Here is a 20285-nt window from a genome sequence, read left to right as displayed (position 1 = left end):
TCCTCCAGTGTGACCCATGATCCCAGCTGCAGCCCTCACCCAGCCCCTATACTGTGCAGTAATCTCCACGTGCACTTCTCAGGTCCAGGCACCATGACGAAGGCCACTGTGTCATTCTGTGTGGTGTGTGTGCGGGGGTCTCCTTGCTTCTTCCTCTGGGCCAGTGTGTCTGCCTGGGAGGGAGCTCATTGCCTAAGGGCATTATGGGAGGATAGGGGACTCTCTCTCCCCTTCCCAGACCTTGGTCGGGCTCTGGAAGTTGCCCTGCTGGGGGAGGGGGGAGGAACAGCCCCTTCCTTCCCCATCCTCAGCTGAGCCTGTGGCTGGGGTCCAGAGATCAGCAGGAGCTCCGGGACCTGTCCTGTGATTTATTTCAGTCACACAGCTCCTTCAACGCCACTCTTCCACCAACCCCAGACCCTCCTCACTGCACATGCCTGGACAGGCCCCACAGACACGGCACAAGTATATACAGCTCCCTTAGACTCAAGGTTCTCATCCTAAAGGGAGACTAGCAGATGTTCCTGTCCTCTCTGTGGGTTCTTCAGGGTACCCTTCTGCATTGGGAAGGCTGGGCTGAGGCCTTGGCTGCCCCTTCTGTGAGTGAGGGCCCTGTCCTGCTGCCCCCAGAGAGCTCCCAGTCGGTTAGGGACACTCAAGAGGATGCCAGCCACTCCACATACATATTTAAGCCTTGCCAAGTGACCCTGCCAGCACCCCTCCACTTGGGCAACTGCCTGTGGGACAGGGCTGAAGTATGGGGCCCCCTCTGCCACATGTCTCATGCCAGTTCCAGCCCTGCTAGTTAAGCCAGTCCTGCCTCAGGCACTGATGCCTGGCCAGTTAGGACTCTCGGCATGATGAAATGAACCAGGGCAGGGGGCTAGATGGATCTGCCCTGGGACGGCCCTTGGGAGTTCACATGTAAAGGTGCAGGGTAGAGTACAGAGCTGTGCATGAAGTGTGCATGTGTGTGTGTGTGTGTGTGTGCGCGCGGTGGGGGCAGGGCACAAGGCCAGTAGGGGCTGTCCGGAAGGCTTCCTGGAAGAGGGGAGTCCTGGATAGCAGTGAGAGGGAGACACAGGCTCTATAGACCAGAAGAGGCAGGTTGGAGTGAGGCCCAGGTGTCCCTGTTGGAGCCTATGCCACTGGCCACCCCTTCCCCCACCCTTGCCCCCCCCACAATCCTCCCTGCGGCTCCCTGTGGCCAGCAGCTCTGCAGCGCTCGGCTCTGCTCCACTCTGCTCAGCTCCGCTCCAGGAAGGCCACCTCCTCCCTGCCCTCCTCCACCCTCCTCCTGCTGTCACCACTCACCGCTCATAGCCTTGAGGGGGTGGGGACCCCAGGGCTGGACACACCCCACCGTGGCCCCAGAGCCTAGCTGGTCGGACGGACGCAAGGTCGGACGCAGGACCCCGGAGCCCGAGGTGGGCAGTGTGCCAGGGTCCCTCACAACCTCCTCAAGGTCAGTGCCATCTGGGGATGCAGCCACTCTGGGCTCCTTGAGACCTGCGGAGCCCACCTCAGGCCCCTCATCCCAGACTTCAGAACCCAAAGCAGTCTTTTACCCCAGGTGTACCTAAGGTAGGCAGGACCAGGGGGCAGGGGCACCCCTGTGTCCACAGGGTAGCCTAGGTTCCAGGGGTCTATCGGAAGAGGTCCGAGGCCGGGGGCCAGCCCTGGCCCTGCTCACAGGGGCCTCACTGGAGACACCCTGCACCGGCCATGGGGAGCTAAAATTGGAAAGTAGCAAGTGGGAGGCAGCTGACAAAGCTATTTCGCGGGCTCTTCACTCTGCTCCGGTTTCAAGCTCCTGCTCCAATAACCCGATCCTCCAGGCCTCCCTACCCCCACCTGGCCGATGAGGAGCTGCCTCAGCCCTCAGCCCAACAGTGCAGAAGTCAGGCTGGGAAGCCCCCTTGTATGGGCAGGGGCAGCAATGCTCTTCTCTTATCTGAGATTCCAGACAGCTCACTGAGAACACACAATCCTGTCCCAGGCTCACTGTGTGACCTTGACAGGTCCCTGTCCCGCTCTGGTCCATGACCCCTCTATCTATGTAGTCGGGAGAATGCCAACTCTGGGGGCCCAGGAGAGCTGGTTGTGGTGCTGGTAAGGAAGATTTGGGGGAGGATCAAGGGTGGAAGACATGGTCATGCCAGCCACCTCTTGGCCCAGCCCAGGCCAAGAAGGTGCCTATACATGTTTCTCCCTTTAATTTGGCCCTGGGTCTGTCAACCAATGCACCCTTGGGAAGGCCCCAGGCCAGGCTGCAGTCTAGGAGGGGATAGGAAGGGATGGCCCAGCAGGACTCCTGAGGATGAACTAGGCCCTGGAAGGAGGGAGTGGCTAGGCTCACCGTGAGCCGTGAGCCCGATAACAGTCAGCACCTTGGACAGTGGCCAGCACCCTCCCTGGTGCCCGCCTGGCCCTGCCTGGCCCCACACCCACTACCCTGGGGCACCTCTTCAAATAGCACCGGCTCCAGCCAGTATCCAGGGCCTGAATACACAAGTACTGAGAGAGTGGGGCTGGTGTGGCCACGGACACAGGCAGGGACCAGGGAAGTGGCAGACTGGGGCTCAGAGGCTGGTTGGGGCAATGGGAGTCAGTGAAAGGCTGGAGGCTGAATGAGAGGTAAGGAAGCTTGATGCTGGGGACAGGACCTTGGGGGTCTTGAGCTCTCAGGGAAGTAAAGGCAGCTCTGGAGGGGTGTGGGAATCAAAGAAGGGGATGTTGAGGTGAGTGGGGCATTATTAGGAGCTAAAGGAGGCTTACTGAGGGGTGTGGGGACCCTTGGGGCCAGAAACATGATTGAGGTGATATAGGGTTCTTCCACATGAAGGTTATCTGAGGCCCTGGCAGAAGCAGTTTGAGCAAAAGGTGGGGACCGGTCTCCCTGAGAGGTATGAAAGATTAAGCGAAGATGAGGCAGACAGGCTGAGAGTGAAGCTTATGTTTTCCAGAGCCTTCAATGGGCAGGGTGGGAGTGGGAGTAGCAGCTAGGAAGGGACACGGGATGTTGGCAGGTGTGGGAGGAATGGGGAGAGGGGAGGGGAGGATAATAGCATGAGATCTCTGAAGGGCAGGAGGGGCAATCTCTCTTCAGAATGGGATCCCCATCACCTTTGTGGGGCACCATGAGATGGGGCTAGGCAGGGCAGGGGGGCAGCAGTGCCCTCACTCGATCTGTCTCCCCCAGCACCATCCAGGCTATGGGCATCAAGACAGCGTTGCCCGCGGCGGAGCTGGGCTTGTACTCCCTGGTGCTGAGTGGGGCTCTGGCCTATGCTGGCCGGGGCCTCCTAGAAGCTTCACAAGGTAACAGCCGGGCTCTGGAGCAGAGGGTGGGAACCTTCTTCCCCTTGGGGCCTCAGGGTTCCACCCAGCAAGGCCAACATATTCCCTAGGCCCAGGGGGTTGGGCTGAGCTAGGCATAGTCACAGGGAGAGACAGATGCAGAGACACTACAGAGACCAGCACACAGAGCCACAGAGAGAGAGAGAGACTCAGACACTCGGGGATACAGTCAGAGACCTGGCCCCAGACACACAGTGAGACCCAGAGAGAAGCAGAGGCAGAGAGAGAGAGAGACCGATCTAGACCCATTCCCCTGCCTCTAGGGTGGGAGTCAGCCTTGCTGTAGGGGCAGGTGTGAGTGTGTGTGTGTGTGTGTGTGTGTGTGTGTGTGAGTGGAGTCCTCCCCAGCCCCCACTAAGGCCACATTCCGTTCTCAGATGGGGCCCACCGGAAGGCCTTCCGGGAGTCTGTGCGACCTGGCTGGGAGTATATTGGCCGGAAGATGGTAGGTCCTACGCCCCAGGATCCCTGACTGAGGTCCCTTACCCTTGGCATGTCTCTCCCATCCCAGACCCTTCCTGACTCTCCTATTCCAGATATTCCCATGTAACAGAGGACTCACAGTGGGGAGGGTCTGTGGCTTGAGCTTCAATGCTTTCAGTTTCTCCACTGGCCTATCCTGTGTCCTCCTGGGGCCACATCAAGCCTGACCCAGACACTGTTCATTTAGCAAATAAATTGAGACATGCTTCAGCAGGGGCCTCCAGAACCACCCTTCCCAGGAACGATGCAATAATGGTGTAATGGGAGGCAATATGCTGGACAGAAGGGGAGCTTTGAGGGACAGGGCAGCTCACATGGTGCCCCTCACTCCTCTCTACCTACCTGGCTGGGGAAGGCAAGGACCTCAGCTATTGCTGTCCTCTACTGCATAAGAATACAGGGCTGGAGAGGTGCTGGGACTCTGATCAGCCAAAGTGCCAGCCCATCCTGCCCCCTGCCCCTCCTTAACCTGCCCGGGCCTGCCCCAGGACGTGGCTGACTTCGAGTGGGTGATGTGGTTCACCTCCTTCCGCAATGTCATCATCTTCGCCCTCTCTGGACATGTGCTGTTTGCTAAACTCTGCACGATGGTTGCCCCCCAGGTGAGCTGGACTGGGCCACCCTAGCCTCCCCTGCAACTCCCCCTCAGCTACAAGGGTTGGGGTCCCACCTCCATTTGTATGGATAGATAAGCCATTCCTTCTCCCTGTCTACAGCTCCGCTCCTGGATGTATGCCGTGTATGGGGCCCTGGCCGTGCTGGGCACGATGGGTCCTTGGTACCTGCTGCTGCTACTTGGCCACTGTGTCAGCCTCTATGTGGCCTCACTCTTGGGCCAGCCCTGGCTCTGTCTCGGCCTTGGCCTGGCCAGCCTTGCCTCCTTCAAGCTTGATCCTCTAATCTCCTGGCAGGTGTGCAATGGGGAGCAGCAAGGGTGGAGGGTGCAGGAATAGAACCCCAAACTTCTCACTCCATCCAGAGCCCTTACCTCCTGAGTCTCCCCAAGCATTTCCTTCACTTTCCCACCTGTCTCCAAGCCTTTGACTGTGGCATAGACCTGCCCACAAAGTGGCCCCATCCACTGCAGCAGGGACAGGTGATTTCCTGCTCTGTCCAAGCACTTAACATGAATTAGCCCTCAGTGGCCAGTGTTGACTGACTCTGGGCAAGACAGGAAGGGGCAGGATAAGGCTGGGCCCCTGTGGGAAGCTGGGTGGACTTCCCAGAGACAGGGGCACCTGGTGAGCTGGCGGCCTATTCTCTCCCATCCAGAGCGGGTTTGTAACAGGCACTTTTGATCTTCAAGAGGTGCTGTTCCACGGGGGCAGCGGTTTCACAGTGCTGCGTTGTACCAGCTTTGCACTGGAGAGCTGTGCCCGCCCCGATCGCCGCTATTCCCTAGCTGACCTGCTCAAGTACAACTTCTACCTGCCTTTCTTCTTCTTCGGGCCCATCATGACCTTTGATCGCTTCCACACCCAGGTGAGAGGACACCCTGTGGGCCCCCAGAGCAGGGCTGGGGCCCGGTCTTCAGAGAGGGGCTCCCATCTCAGATAGGACTCCCAGGGCAGGCTGTGTCCCCATCCTCAGGCATGACCCCAGGATGAAGCCGTAGTGGCCTGCCTCCTCAGACCCCAGCATGGGGCCACATTCCCCCTTCAGACAAGGATCACCGGGTGGAGAAGTGTCTCCACTCTCGGGCAAGGCTGCCAGGATGAAGCCGCGTCTCCCCTCAGCCTCGGATCCCCGGGCAGTTGGTGCCTCCTCATTCAGAAAGGATTCCTCCGGCAAGGCTTGCCTCCCCACTCAGACACTTGGCATCCCCCAGATGAGTCAGGTGGAGCCGGTGAGGCGCGAGGGTGAGCTGTGGCGCATCCGGGCCCAGGCCGGCCTCAGCGTGGTGGCCGTCATGGCCGTGGACATCTTCTTCCACTTCTTCTACATCCTCACCATCCCCAGCGACCTCAAGTTTGCCAACCGCCTCCCGGACAGTGCCCTCGGTGGGTGCGCGTGGGGCCAGAACAGGGGCTGGGAAAGACAAAAAGACCCTCTGCGCCCCCATGGCGTCACAGCTGGGGAAGCTGACACCCTGAGAGGGCACAGCACCTATCCAAGGGTGGGGGGACGGGGACTTATTCTTTGAAATGCGGGGGACTTGGAGATAGCTTTGTTCTGCAAGGCCAGAGCGGTTGGGGCTAAAGCCCGCCCCACTGGGCCTTCGGGTTGACTTCCACAACCGGGAAGGGGTCTCCCCGGGGCGGGCCCAGTCCAGCTCCTCCCCCAGGAAGTAGGGACGGGGTCTCTGTGCGGGCTGGCCGGGTGCAAGGACCTCCCCTACGCACTGTGGAGAAAGTCTGTAGGGGAGACCCTGGCTCTGCGCCACCCCCTCCTGGGATTTGGGGATCCGGGGAGCGAAGACCCGCGCGACGCCCCCCAGGCAGTGACGACACCCTGTCCCCAGCTGGCCTAGCCTATTCAAACCTGGTGTACGACTGGGTGAAGGCGGCCGTGCTCTTCGGCGTGGTCAACACCGTGGCTCGCCTTGACCACTTGGACCCACCCCAGCCTCCCAAGTGCATCACCGCACTCTACGTCTTCGCGGAAACGTGAGTGCGAGATCCCGGGGACACGCCACGGGGACCCCCACTTTCCCGTAGCCTCTTTCCCCCACTCCCCTGGAGCTCTGCTACGGGCTGATGACACCCATCCACTCTCCTCCCTCAGGCACTTCGACCGTGGCATCAACGACTGGCTTTGCAAGTGAGTTGGGGTGGGGTGGGGCAATGGTCACATCAAACTGCCAGGTGTCTGAGCAGGGCAGTGCAGAGACTGGTCCACGTTCTAAAAGATCAGCCCTGGGCCAGAGGAAGCAAGGAGGAGGTCGTCGCAGAGGTCTAGGTGAAAGACAGAGGTTTGGACGTGGATGGGGGCATTGGAGGTGAGAAATGGTTGGAGACACACCAGGGGGAGCCTGGACAGGACTTGGCCATGGATTGAGGGATTGGGAAGGAGAGGGTGATGACTCCCAGATTCCTATCTGGGAGGTGCGGCATCCAGAGAGGGGTTCTGTGTGAGAAATGTCTGGTAAGATCTGGGAGACATCATTGTGGAGGTTCAGAGAGGTGGTTGGGTCTGAGGGTCTGGGGTCCAGAGAAGTCTGGCCAACTGATGCAGCTCTGAGTGTCATGAATGTGGGAGGGTAGTCTTTGGTCCTTGGGAGTGCATTAAGTCTCCAGGAGAGAGAGCAAAGAAGAGGAGACTAAGCGTAGCTGAGATTGGAGCTGGAAGGACTCCCATTGGGGGAAAAGGGAGAACCGTAGAAGGGACTGAAAGGCATGGTCAGAAGAGCAGAACGGTCAAGACCACATGACAGCCTGGAAACAGAGGGAGACCAACCAGGCATTGTGGGGGCAGCTGGGTCAGATGCTGCTGGGGAAGCTACTGAGGGGGGAACACAGAGGAGTGACTGAAGGGAGAGGTGAGGTGTCTTAAGACAGCAAACAATGGGACGTGCTTGGTTGCTAGAAGTATAAGCTGGGGAGGCAGAATACAGGGGTGATTGTTAGCGTAAGGTCTCTGGGAGGTGATGGAACCAGAGCCAGGCAGCAGCTTGGCTTTGGGACAGGGAGGAGGAAGAGAAGCCATCATGGAAGCAGAATGGCAGATGAGTGTAGAGAAGTAAGGGATCCACCTGAAGGCTTTGGTTTTCTCCATGAAGTGGGAGGCAAGGTCACCAGCTGAGAGGTGCAGAGTTGGGCATGGAGCGAGGCAGCATCTTTGTGTCTGCTTTCCTCCTGCCTAGCTCGCCCACCACACCCATTCAAGTTGTGGGAGAGATAAGGGTGGCATAGCCACTGCAGAGCATGGCAGACGAAGCTGACCAGAGAAACCGTGGCATTGAGAGCCCAGGTGGGGTTGAAAGTAGTGGATTTTTGGACACTAATATGTGAAGGTGTCAGATTTTCCTTATTAGGGCTTAGCTTCTTGGGTGCGGGTGAGGAGAAAGTGGGGGATTGGGCTCTCTCAGATGGGTGAGAAGGAAGAAGTGAAGGATACAGGGTTTTAGATTATTTATAATGATGACTCGTTGAATTTAAGCCCATTAAAGATGGTGGTAAAGATAGGGTCTTACGATGAGGAAGGGGCAGAGGGGTCAGTGAAATTGAAGAAGTGGAGGTGGGAGGCCACATCAGGAGGGGCTGGTCGAGAATGGTAATTAGGAAGGAGTGAAATTTCAAGAGGTGACAAAGTTGGAGTTTGTCCATGGGAGTGGGTGGCTGAGTTGATGTGGAGAAGAAGCCATTGGCAATGAAGAGGTCAAGGCATGGTGAGGCCAGTTACTCAAGGGGTCTTCTACTGAATTTGTTTAACAAATATTTATTGAGAACCTACTATGTGCCAGGCACTGTTCTAGGCACTGGGGATACAGCAGTGAACATGGCAAAGACCCTGAACTCATGGAGCTTACAGTCTAGTGGGGAGAAACAGACCATAAACAGGTAAACAAACACATAAATAAGATAATTTTAGAGAGTGGTAAGCGTTATGAAAAAAGTAAAACAAGTGTAATGGGATAGAAGCTGGCCACAGGATAGAAGCTTCTACAGCTGTGGTCCGGGCAGGCCTCTGTGAGAAGCTATTTGAATAGAGTATTGAGTGATAAGGAAATCTGAGGAAGAGAAGTCCAGAGAGAAGGAACAAGTGCATAGGCTGGAGGCAGGACCCAGCTGTGTTTATCTGAGGGACAGGAAAGCCAGTAAGGCAAAAGCATGCATGAATGAGGGGGGAAATGGTAGGTGATGAGGTCAGGGAGGGATCTTCTAGACTTAGTTGAGAGGTGGTTTATTCTAAATGTAATGGGGAGCCGCTGGGGGAGGGTTTGATCGCGGAAGTCATGTGATCTTACACTCTTAAAAGATACCTCTAGCTGCTGTAGGGGGAGAATGGACGGTAGGGGGCCAAAGGGAGAAGCAGAGAAATGGCTTGAGAGGCTCTTGCAATAATCTATGAGAGGAGATGATCGGCTGGATGAGGGTGGTAATTGCGGTGGCAGCAGTGGTCAGGACTGGGTGGAGCCTATAGAATTTGCTGGCTTGGACGTGGAGAGGGGACCTGATAGTCCAAAATGGCACCGAGGCTTCTGGGTGCAACTGAATGAATGGAAGTGTCATTATCTGAGATAAGGATGCAGCGGGTTTGGATAGGGATGGGGGAATCAGTCATTCAAGTGAGATGTCTAGTGACAGGGAAATGTATGGATCAAGGGAGCAGGCTAAAGACACAGATTTGGGGCTCATCAGCATAGAGGCAGTGTTCAAAGTCTTGGGTCTGGATGAGATCACTTAGGGAATGAATAGGAGATAGGGAATTCAAAGCTGAGCCTTGCACCTTCTGAAGTTGGGTAGAGGAGAGGCAGCCTCCTCTGGGTAAAATGTGCCCAGGGTGATAGCGTTGAGGAGGGCTGCCCCTGTTGTGTATCCTTTGCCCATCTCCTACTTGCCCTCACCCACACTCTTGCTTGTCCTTTCTCCTGCCTTTCTTGCAGGTATGTGTATGACCACATTGGTGGGGAGCACTCCGAGGTGATCCCGGAGCTGGGGGCCACTGTGGCCACATTTGCCATCACCACTCTGTGGCTTGGACCTTGTGATATTGTTTACCTGTGGTCATTCCTTAACTGCTTTGGCCTCAACTTTGAGCTCTGGGTGCAGAAGCTGGCTGAGTCGGGGCCCCTAGCACAAATTGAGGTGAGTGGGGAAGGTCTGGGGTAGCGGTTGGCTGGGTCATTGGAGGGGGTGGCACTGCTGCTCTCTAGAGTCTTCCAGCCACATGTGGCCCCCCGTCCAGAACTTTCTCAGCACAACCTCCTTGTTGTCAGGGCAGTGGCTCCCCCTTTGGGTATCTAGCACTTCCTTCTATGAGAAGTGGGCGCCTGCACCAGGCTGTGTTGGGTCAGACCGTCCCCTCTCTCTGGTCATCCGTGTCCTCATCTTTAACACTGAGGGGGAGCTGGGGTGCCTGGGTGGCTCAGTCAGTTAAGCATCCAACTTCAGCTCAGGTCATGATCTCACAGTTCGTGGGTTTGAGCCCCTCGTCAGGCTCTGTGCTGACAGCTCAGAGCCTGGAGCCTGCTTTGGATTCTGTGTCTCCCTCTCTCTCTGCCCCTCCCCTGCTCATGCTCTGTCTCTCTCTCAAAAATAAATAAACAAACATCAAGAAAAAAAAAAAAAGAGAGAGCTGACCTGGGGGCTCTCAGAGACCCAAGCCCATCCCCAGGACCTGGGATGGCCATGTGGGTAAGACCTGTGGCCAACCATGTCCTCTTTCCTCTGGCCCTCTTGCCCCACTGCCAATGCTCTCCTGGACTGGGCAGGCCTCTCTGTCGGAGCAGATGTCTCGCAGGGTCCGGGCCCTCTTTGGGGCCATGAACTTCTGGGCCATCATCATGTACAACCTTGTAAGCCTGAACAGCCTGGAGTTCACAGAGCTGGTTGCCAGGCGCCTGCTACTCACAGGTGAGGGAAAGGGGGGTGTGGCTATAAAAAATGCCAGGCATCAACCTTGAGGACTGTGACCTTCTGGCCCTTCTGAAATGCCCCCACCCCAACCCAACACCCTGGGGACTCAGAGGGAGGGCTAGTCAAGTGGGGACAGGCATGAGAAGAGTCACTGAGGATGGGGTCCTGCTCCTGCGCATTGATGACCTCTTTCCCGCACAGGGTTCCCCCAGACCACTCTGGCCATCCTGTTTGTCACCTACTGTGGTGTCCAGCTGGTGAAGGAGCGAGAGCGAACCCTAGCACTAGAGGAGGAGCAGAAGCAGGACAAAGAGAAGCCCGAGTAGGTGGGAGGAGGAAGAGGGGAGAGGGATGGGTTCTGCTCAGCTGTTCCCAGGCCCGGGCCCAGACCAGGCCAGATGGGGCCTGACTGATAGAATAAAAGACTTTTCTACCCAGTTCGGCTGTTCCCTGTCCCTTCCCCCAGCGGTCTCCTGGCTCCTTGTCCATGCTGGATGAGGGGGTGGAGGTTCTGGGCCCCAGGGAGTGGGGGGCAGGCTCTTGGTGCACACAGACTGCGGAGGAGATACCTGTGTGTGGTGCAGAGGCCGCTGACCTGGCCAGCCCAGCAGCTGAACGTTGAAGCCCAGAATCTTCAACCACTTGGTCACTGACTCTTGGAGTACCTGATTCCAGACCCTGAGCTACTTGCTCAGAAGGCACTTTATTCTTCTTAAGGAAGGTGACTTATCCAGGCCGCAGGGTGTGCTTGAGGGGGACACTCCCCATCTGACAGGTAAGGAGATGGCTTCCCGTGGGGAAATTTCCCCACGCACACACACGCAAGCTGGGACTGGGCCAGAATGCAGCCTGGGACACCTCTCTGTGGTTCTGGCTCATGGAACAAGGACATCAAGGATACGGAGATGCCTATGAGCCCTTAAGTTCCTCGTCCCTGCCCGGAAAGGCTAGGACTGGGCAGCAATTTCCCTCCCCTGCCAAAGCAGCAGCCCGGGTGGCACAACGGGATCCAGGTGGGTTCTGGCCTCTCCCAGCCTCCTCTCGGGAGTCCCCACATGGCGGGCCTGTGTGGCCACAGGACAGGAGGGATGCTAAGTTCAGGCCCTCCGGGCTGGTCACATCTTGGTCAGGCGCAGCACGTTGAGCCGCACAGGTAGGAAGGTGGCACCGGCTGCGTAGGCAATCTCCCGCAGGACGCCCTCCCACTTCTTCTCATCCTCATTATATCTGGGGGTGGGAGGGATTGGGGACAGGAGCGCAGAGCTTGGTCAGCCAAGTGCAGAGTGGGCCCCGGCAGGGAGGGGTGGCTGGGTATGCTAGGCCCACCCCTGGGGACTGTCCCTCCGGCCCCAGGCCCATCTCCAGGAAGGTCTGGTCCTGGAGAATTCTCATGCCCTGGGAAAGGGGGCTGCCACAAGGCCCACCCTTAAAGAACAGCCACCCCACATTCCAGGAAGGGTCACCTCTTAAGGAATGCCACACTCCTCCAGGAAGGCCTGCATCTCCATGGTCCCTCCTCTGGACAATTCTGTATTCAGCACTCCAGAAGCCCCGGTCCCCAAGTTCCACCCACCCCCATGCCAGCAGCAGGTGCTCCAGGCACGGAAACCTCTTCTCTCCACCCCCAGGAAGGGTCAGATGGAAGGTGATGGTTCTGAGAAGCTGGGGTCCAGCTTCTTCTCAATCCTGGCCCCAGTTCTCCAGGATGGAGCAGGGAAGAAAAGCTTAGCTGCCTCTTCAGGGCCCCCTCTACTCCCTGGGGCCTGTTTCTGTGGGTCTCTGCCCTAAGCTTGGGGTCAGCTCCTGACTGAGACACGGCTGATGCTCCACAGTGGGACTTGGTACCCTGTGAGTCAACCCAGACTTTGCCAGCCACACAGAGACTGACTCTTGGAGTACCTGATTCCAGGGGCCGAGCAGGGTGTGTCTGGTGCCCCTTCCCCATGGGACTCCCTGGAAGAGGAATCGCCCCACTCCCAGATGAGCTTGCCAGTCCTGCTGTGGGGCATCAGCCTTGCTCAGACTTCCCCTCACCTCCCTGGGCCAGGCTCACCTCCAGATGTCATTGAGCTCTGTAGGGACCAGCTCTCCAGACTCGGTCTCCAGTGTGGCAAAGCCACCGATGGCATAAAGGGTGCCCGCCAGGCTGACCAGGCTGAGTGAGCTGCGTTCCTGTGGGAAGGCTTCAAAGGGTGCCCACCTGGTGGGGAGAAGGGGGCTTGAAGAGGCGCATCACCCAGGGGCCTCAGGAGCCCCAGTGCCCATAGCTTCAGCTGCACCTCCTTGAAACCTGAATCCCAGACACCCATGCTCCCAGCACAACCTCTTGTGTCCGGACCCTCCCAGGACCTCCCGCCGGTCTTCCCCTTTCTCCTGCCCCTGCCACTTCCCTTCATGGACCCCTGCTCATTGCATCCAGCCTGTCCCGCGAAATCCACCACAGATCTCCCCATTGTCCCTCCTTTGCTCCTGAACTAATTCTTGCTTGCTCGCTACCTCAGCGGCCACTGAGCAGTCCTCTCCTGGTGCCCCTGCCCCATCCTTCTTCTCCTTTCACTGCCCAGTTATTCTCAGGGTGTCTTCACTCCCCTCCTCTGGCCCTGAAGTTGGGCCTTCATCCCTACCCTCCAAAACAGCACTCAGGTCCCCAGCCACCACAGAGCATAACATCCAGGCACAGCACGCATCTCTGCTGATGTGCCTTTCTCACCTCCCCCCTGCCTACCCTCTCCTGTCCTCAGGCTCCTTCCTGGATGATGTATCTGCCCTCACCATCCCTTGGGGTTCGGGCCTCGGTTTCTCCCTCTTACACTCTCTCTCCCGAGGGAGCTCGTCCCCTCCATTTTCTGTTGACCCCTGCTCAGCGTTCTCCCTGCCCTGGTGGGCTCCTCCTGGATGCCCCCAGTTCCCTCAAACCCACAGGTCCTAACTGGACCCTCACGTTTCTGATCTAATGCCAACTGTTCTCCAATAAATGGCCTCCCACCCTGCCTCAAAGGCGTCCACTTCTCCCTCTTATCCCCAACATCCAATCAGTCTCTAAATTCTATTTCTTGTGTCTCCTAAACTCGAGCTGCTCAAGGTGTGGCTCGTAGACCAGAAGGCATCAGCATCACCTGGGGGCGGAGGGGGAATTATTACAAAGACACACTCAGGCCCTTCCCCAGGCCTGAGAATTAGAATCTGCATTCTAACATGATCCCTGGAAGATTCGTGTGTGCATTACAGTGGGAGATGCCCTAGCCTACGTCTTTCTCCAGTGCATCCCCTCTGCCCCATTTCTGCTGTGCCCGCATCTCCAGGCCACCACCCTCCCTTGCTATACAGCTGCACCCCTGCCTCCTGGGAAATCTTTCGTCCGTTCTCCACATCAGCTGTCATCTAATAAAACACAGATGTGAGCCTAAAAGCCATCACAGGCGTTTCACCGCCCTCAGGATAAAGTCCCGCAGCCCTGCTCGCCACCTCTCCAGCCCACCCACCATACCTGAGCCAAGGCCCAACTTGGCACCAACTTCCCTCTGCCTGGGGCATCCTTCTCCCACCATCCCTTTCGTGGGCTAAGTCCAAATGGACTTCCAACTCAGTTTTCTCCCGACCTCCCAGGACCAGGCAGCATCTGTTTTGGTCACCGTTGTATCCCTGGCACCAGGCCACTGCCTGGTATGAGTCTCTGAATGAGGAACCTGGCACCTCCCACCCCACTCCTGGGAGCTCTCTCCTGCAGAGCAAGCTGGCCATACCCCTTGCCCCACCTCGTGGGGGAAGCCCGCCTCATTGCTGATCAGGGGAGAGAGGCTATGTCTGTGCTGACGTCCAAGCTCAACAGCAGACGCCCAGGGCAGCAACTATGGGTCCTGCCAGGACAGACACGGAGAGGGCCAACAGGCCCAAAGCCACACAGCCAGGCAGTTACAGTGGGGCCCTTGGTCCCTGGCTCCCCAGCCGAAGGGGTCAGGAAACAGTCGTACTTGTTGTCCGCGATGCTGTATACTTCCGCTGAACTGGTCAGCCCCGTGTCTGTGACCCCAGCGGCTACAAAAATGCGGCCGTCGTGGACAGTGGCCCCGAAGAGGGAGCGGGCAGTCTGCATGGGTGCCAGCTCCTTCCACTCGAACTTCTTAGGGTCATAGACACACATCTTCTTCAGGCACTTCCTGGAAGGTGGGGGACACCGAGTGAGAGGGGAGGAGCCTGAGCACAGCGCCCCTCCTCGGCTTCGGCTTCGGCCTCCGGTCCCTGCAGCCCGCACCAGCCCTGGAGAGCCTGGGGAGGCTGTGCTCCCGCTCTAACCTACAAACCCGCTCGTGCGCTCGCTCCAGGCCCCAGCCTCACCTGTCACTGCCCTTGCCGCCAATGACGTAGACCAGGTCCATATGGGAGAGCACCGCGTGGCCGTACACAGCGTAGGGCAGCGGGTCCGATTCGCCCCATTTGAACGACCTGAAGGGGACGGGAGTAGGGCGAGCGCCGGGGTCAGGCGTGCGCTGGGTCCGCGTCTCTGCAGTCGCCAGCCCACCCGACACACATTCGGAGCGCACCCCGTGCGCTACCGGCACCCCCAGGTCCCTCTCGCACCCCCCTGCCGACCGCCCCGCCTCCGCCTGCCCGCAGCCCGGGCTCTCGCTCGAGCCCCCGCCGCCGGGCCCCTCAGCGCCGCCCCGCCCCGCCCCCGGCCCGCGCTCACAGCCGGTCGTAGCACATGACCGAGTCTAGGCTGCGCTCGCCGTCCTTGAGCTCCCGGCCGCCGACCACGTAGATGGAGTTGAGAGCCTCTCCCAGGCCGAAGAGGCAGCGCGGCGAGGGCAGCGGTGGCATTCCCAGCCACTCGGAATCCAGGTGGTCAAACTGCGGGGCCGGGCGTCCAGTCAGCCACCGGCCCCCACGTCCCCGGCCCCGCTCCACCCCGCCCAGCCACCCCGGGCCTCCAGGTGGGGCCAGAGCAGCCTGGAGGTCATCCCTGGAGACAGTGCCCTCTCTTCCTACCAGGCGAAGAACAACTGAGGCCTCCGGAGGTTAGGCGCCCGGAAACCACCATTACAGCGCCAGGATGGGGCACCCCACGCGAAGTCCTGTCCCTTCCCCAGTACAACTCTGCAAGTGAGGCCTGCCTGCCCTGTTTTCCACCACATCCCACTGTACAGGAAACCTCCAAATACAGCTCTGCCACTCATCTCTTAAGATCTACAGTGTAAATCTGTGGCCCCGACCACCTCCACAGTCTTACACAATGGTATCAGAGGCTCATCTATCTGGAAAGTTTCTGGAGGCTGAGCGGTGTGAGGATGAACGCTTTATCACCATCAAGTAACCTTCAAACAACCTTATCAAGCAGGCAAAATAATATCCCCATTTACAAACAGAGGCCCAGAGAAAATAAACAATGTGCCCGCCATATGCCTTGGCTGGTAACTGGTGGAGCCACCCCCGGTCCCCCCACCCTGACCCTGGTTTAACCCTGGTACCGTGTTGCCCCTCACCCTTCTCACACCTGGTCAGGCCTCACTGAGCACACCACTGGCTAGGTTCATTCCAGTCTCTGTCCCTTGCTTACCATTCCCCAGGCAGAAACACCCTAACTTCCCCTTCACGCATCCAAATTCCCCCCCAAATAGCAAGACTCAAACCTACATGGCCAGTCACCAGGAAACCGTCATCTCTGCCCTCCGAGATCCCACACTACACTACCATTTGGACTGGACACCCCACTCTATTGGCCCTTTGCGGGCCTCAATTTTCTCATCTGTACAGTGAAAAGACTAGGCAGGAAAGTCCCTTTGTTTGGGACACTCTGTTCTCTACTCCAGTCCTGGCTTCATGCAAAGGCCCTGGCTCCAGACCCCTACACTGACCTTGCTCCCCCTTCTCACTGTGTCTGACCTCAACTCCTGGGCAGAGATAGAGCCTCCAACATATCAGACCATCCTGGGGCCAACATCCCCCTGAAACTGAGACATCGGAGTTATGTAACTAATTGTCAATTGCCTATAACTGTCTTTAACCTTCAGGCAAGTGGCTCAGTCAACCCCCCCCCCCCCCCCCCCCGCCGGTGTACTTCTCGTCCTAGACCCAATGGCCACTCCCAACAAGTAGACACAAGCTTCTCCTGGGCCCCAAGGCTGCCCCTCTCCATTCCCAGAACCCAGTGCTGGCTGCCCCTCCCAGGGCTGGGCAGGCACCTGCAAGAAGTAAGCACTCATGGGGTCCTCTTTGTTGTCCTCGTTGTAGAAGAGGCCCCCGGCCACAAAGACCTGGTTCTCCTTGGTCACGAGGCTGACATGGTTCTTAGGGATCTGGGTGGAGAGGGAAGCACAGTAACACTCGTTGGCTGCTGGATCATAGGCCACGGCTCCCTCCTCGCTGATCATGAAGATGAGGTCCTGTAGGAACATGCCAAAGCGCAGAGTGTCATTGAGGATCCCGGGTATGATACGTTCGTCCTCCTCCACCTGCTCCTCCTGTGCCTTGGCTTCGCCTGTGCCCTTGTCAGCAGCCTTGGACCCGGCTGCCTCCTTCCCCTTGTCCTTCTTCTTCTTGCGCAGCACAGTGAGGCGGCCCTCGTGTGCGTCCTTCACCATCTGCACCTTGCGCAGCAACTCGGGCTGGGCACGCACAAGAGGGTGGTTCTCCACGCGGCTCTCCAGGAAGGCGCGCGGCAGCAGGCGGCAGCGTATGCTCTCGAAGACGGTGGGCAGCGCACGCTGGCGCTCTGCCTGCGCCTTGGCGTCGCCGCTGCCCGCCCACCGCATCACCGCCTCGAACACCGCCTCCTCCTTCTCCACGTTGAGGCCATCGCTGGAGATGATGGCGATGAGCTCGTCGGCCGAGAGCCCGAGGAAGTCGGCGTCGCGCGCCACGAGTGAGAAGCGCGCGCAGATGAAGTCGCGGGCGGCCACGGCCAGGCGCGCGCAGTCGAGGAGGAGGCCGAGGCGGAAGACGGCCAGGCAGTTGGCGAGGCACAGGCGCTTCTGTAGGAAAGACACGCAGATGGTGAAGATGGACGGGATCTGGAAGCGGTGCGCTGCTGCGAACAAGTCCTGCACGCTCGCCTCGTCCAGCGCGATCTCCGACGTGTACAGGTAGTGCAACACCTGGGCCACCACGTCCGGGGACACCTCCTCCAGGCGCAGCTCGCCGGCCTGCTCGGGCTCGGCCAGGAAGCGCGCCCGGAAGTAGGGGCTGCAGGCGGCCAGCACCAGGCGGTGGCACGGGAACTCGCGCTCCCCTACCCGCACCACACAGTCGAGGAACTTGCCGTGGTCCAGCATGTCCTTCAGCCCGTCCTGCAGGAGCGTCTGCTGGTACAGCCGCTGCTCCTCCGCCTGCTCCAAGCCCAGCGCCATGGTGGGTGGCTTGGGGTGCCGCTGCCTGGCCAGGGGGGGGCTCCTTTTTCTATTCCTCTGCTTTCCTTCTGGGCCACTCTCAGTCTACGCAGCTGTCTTCACGGAGCTATATATAGAGGTGGACAAGACCCTGTAAGGCGAGCCGCCTGGCTTCCTGCACATGACGCAGAGGGGACAGCTGGGTGGAGGCCCCCTCCCAGAGCAGCCTTGACTCAGCCCCAGGGGCTCATGGGACGGGGGTGGGGTGTCTGGGCCTAGGAGAGCCTCGCTGCCTCATTTCTAAATGGAGCACACCGAGGTTCCGTTGCAATTAAGACTGCATTCCTTGGTCAGGCAATACCCCTGAAGGAAGGGGATGACTCAAGCTCTGCCCCTCGGTCCAGGGAGGAAGAAGCATTGGTATCCCTCTTCCAGGGTCTCCCTTCCTTCATGCCTTCTGGGCTTTTCTGTCTGGGTGCTTCCATCTTCTTCCCTGGAGTATATCTCACCCCAGCCACCCCTGGATTCAGTGTGCTTGGGTTTCCTGCTCAATGAACTTGGGAATGGCATTCACTCACTGGGGACCTTGGTGCCCTATCTTTAAAATGGGAGGACCTTTCCCCCTTTCTGCTCCAGATCTGAGACCCTCCTTAGACTGTGCAAGGAAGCAAGAAGGTCACCATCTTTCCAAAGGGCCTGTACAGGTCACATGGCTCTGTTGAGCCTCAGTCTCCCTTTCTACACAATGAGGCGTTGGAGGAGTTCAATTCTAAGGGCCACAATTACAGTTCTGCTGAGGCTCAGAAGCACTGAGGTTCTGTGTTCCTGGGAGTACACTATCACAGGGTTTTAACACTGTAAGGCGTCAGACATGCTAGAAAATTAATTTCCTAGGATTCAACTATTCTAGGTATAAAAACTCCCAGGGTTTTAGCATTCTAGAGGAGTGACACTGTGGATTCTAGTGTTCAAAACGTTAACACTCTTAAGAGTTTAATGTTCCAAGACAGCTGTCTATGCTCACTGTCTTTGGTCCATACTAAGCTTGACCTGAGCCTACGTGGCCTTGGGGCCCTTGTACCCTGTCTACCATTTAGGGGGTCAGAGTAGAGGCCAAGGATAGCCAGTCTTTATGCCCAGCCTTCTCTGACCTCCTTACCAACCTCCCCCCCCCCACCACACACACACACACACACACACACACACACACACACACACACACCAGCCTCAGCCACCAAGATTAACTTGCTCCCAAAGTGCCAGAGGCTGCAGCTGTGGGTTAAATTTAGCCCCCAGGACACTGGTGTGAACTGTTATGGGGCATTCTCCCATCATTCCTCTGAGTCACTTGCTTATAATCTAAGGCTTGAGGGGCAGAGGGATTGGAGAGGTGACCTCAGGATAGGCCAGGGCTGAGTCACCTCCCATTTGGCGATCTCAGAGATGTCACCTCCTGTCCCTCCTGAGCAGCGCATTCAACGATCGTTTGCTCACCCCACCGTCAGGTCTTAGAGAGGCACAGCAGCTGGGCACGTCCTGGAGGTGGTCCTGTCCATCTTGCAGAAAGGGCAAAGTCTCACCCCAGGGCTCCCAGCAAGGTCCTGGGCTGCAGGGCATTTCCAACAAGCACCATCAGTGAAGAGACCAGGCTCTGCAAGGCTGAGCAACTTGGCCAAGTTGCTCAGCTGGCAAGTGGCCAGGCCAGGGCTCAAGGCAGATCTGCCCACCTCCAAAGGCTGTGGGAATCCCTCCCCACCAAACTGCCTCCCGCCAATTAACAACAACAACAACAACAAATTAGTGGTAGCTTCATTTTTCAAAGACCAGGACAGAAAGTACATACCAAACAATTAACTTATGTTTATCATATGACTCAATGACGTATTTTTAGGTTATGATGAATCCCATAGTGCTCACTGCCTACCAGGCATTCCGCTAGCATATTTATATGTGGCTCATTCATTCATCGAGAACCCACTGTGCACTCTTCTCAGTGTTGAGGATTCAACAGTGAACACATCAGGCAGGAATTCCTGTCTTTATGGAGCTTATGTGCAGCCAAAGTGGGCGGTTGGGGGGAGACAGTAACAAGCAGTTATACAGAATGTCAGATGATAACTGCTAAGTGACAAGTAGCAGAGAAGAGGTCATGGGAAGGGACAGGTGGCAGTGGTAATAATTTTAGTAGATAAGTCAGGGTCGACTCACTGAGAGGACTCCATTTGAGCACGTTCAAGCCATGGGATAGGAGGATTCCAGGCAGGGGTAATAGCTTGAGCAAAGGCCCTGAGGCAGGAGCACACCTGCCATGTTCCAGGAACAGGGAGGAAGCCAGTGAGGCTGAAGCAATGAATGAGGAGGTGAGTAGGAGGAGATAAGGGCAGAGGAGTAAGGTGGGGGCGTCAAGTAGGGCCATGTGGGCCAGTGTTCAGACTTTGGTTTTTCTCTTTGGTGAAATGGGGAGCCACTGTTTTGTTTTGTTTTGTTTTTTTAAAGAGGACTTTTTTTAAAAAGTTTATTTATTTTTGAGAGAGAGACACACAGAGAGAGGGAGAGAGAGAGAATCCTAAGCAAGCTCCACACTGTCCACGAAGAGCCAATG

General features: G+C 57.6%; 2 protein-coding genes across 4 annotated transcripts; one reads left to right on the top strand and one right to left on the bottom strand.

Annotated features, from left to right (window-relative positions):
• Positions 1-238: 238 nt before the first annotated feature.
• Positions 239-10796, top strand: HHATL (hedgehog acyltransferase like). 2 transcript variants are annotated; one of them, XM_086720559.1, is made up of 12 exons: positions 817-1465; positions 3203-3321; positions 3738-3805; positions 4332-4445; positions 4560-4754; positions 5116-5325; positions 5672-5843; positions 6305-6449; positions 6568-6603; positions 9389-9590; positions 10217-10358; positions 10563-10796. In XM_086720559.1, exons 1-12 carry the CDS (start codon positions 1143-1145, stop codon positions 10685-10687), a joined length of 1851 nt encoding a protein of 616 aa, XP_086576685.1. In that variant the 5' UTR covers positions 817-1142; the 3' UTR covers positions 10688-10796. The 2 variants fall into 2 exon arrangements, with proteins under 2 accessions (XP_086576687.1, XP_086576685.1); XM_086720561.1 differs by lacking the exon at positions 10217-10358 and having other exon boundaries at positions 239-1465.
• Positions 10797-11045: 249 nt separating this feature from the next.
• KLHL40 (kelch like family member 40) lies at positions 11046-19414 on the bottom strand. 2 transcript variants are annotated; one of them, XM_025913873.2, is made up of 7 exons: positions 19105-19414; positions 16541-17810; positions 15049-15209; positions 14697-14804; positions 14333-14518; positions 12415-12561; positions 11046-11588 (listed from the first exon to the last, which is right to left on the bottom strand). In XM_025913873.2, the coding sequence occupies exons 2-7, from the start codon at positions 17702-17704 to the stop codon at positions 11477-11479; spliced, it is 1878 nt and encodes a 625-aa protein (XP_025769658.2). In that variant the 5' UTR covers positions 17705-17810; positions 19105-19414; the 3' UTR covers positions 11046-11476. The 2 variants fall into 2 exon arrangements, with proteins under 2 accessions (XP_025769658.2, XP_086576684.1); XM_086720558.1 differs by having other exon boundaries at positions 19178-19414.
• Positions 19415-20285: the final 871 nt, after the last annotated feature.

Source organism: Puma concolor, chromosome C2, assembly GCF_028749965.1.
Source record: "Puma concolor isolate L17-30 chromosome C2, mPumCon1.1.hap2, whole genome shotgun sequence".
In the NCBI taxonomy this organism is placed as follows: domain Eukaryota; kingdom Metazoa; phylum Chordata; class Mammalia; order Carnivora; family Felidae; genus Puma; species Puma concolor.
This window is presented reverse-complemented; position numbering and strand designations above follow the sequence as displayed.

Excerpts from the sequence above, each read along its gene's own strand:
- KLHL40 (XM_025913873.2), bottom strand. The coding sequence starts at position 17,704 with ATGGCGCTGGGCTTGGAGCAGGCGGAGGAGCAGCGGCTGTACCAGCAG. Across the intron at positions 14,519-14,696 it reads GGCGGCAAGGGCAGTGACAG|GAAGTGCCTGAAGAAGATGT; the intron begins GTGAGGCTGGGG and ends CCCACCTTCCAG. Across the intron at positions 12,562-14,332 it reads TACAGCATCGCGGACAACAA|GTGGGCACCCTTTGAAGCCT; the intron begins GTACGACTGTTT and ends TCTCCCCACCAG.
- HHATL (XM_086720559.1), top strand. The coding sequence starts at position 1,143 with ATGCCACTGGCCACCCCTTCCCCCACCCTTGCCCCCCCCACAATCCTC. Across the intron at positions 5,844-6,304 it reads CCTCCCGGACAGTGCCCTCG|CTGGCCTAGCCTATTCAAAC; the intron begins GTGGGTGCGCGT and ends CCCTGTCCCCAG. Across the intron at positions 9,591-10,216 it reads GGCCCCTAGCACAAATTGAG|GCCTCTCTGTCGGAGCAGAT; the intron begins GTGAGTGGGGAA and ends TGGACTGGGCAG.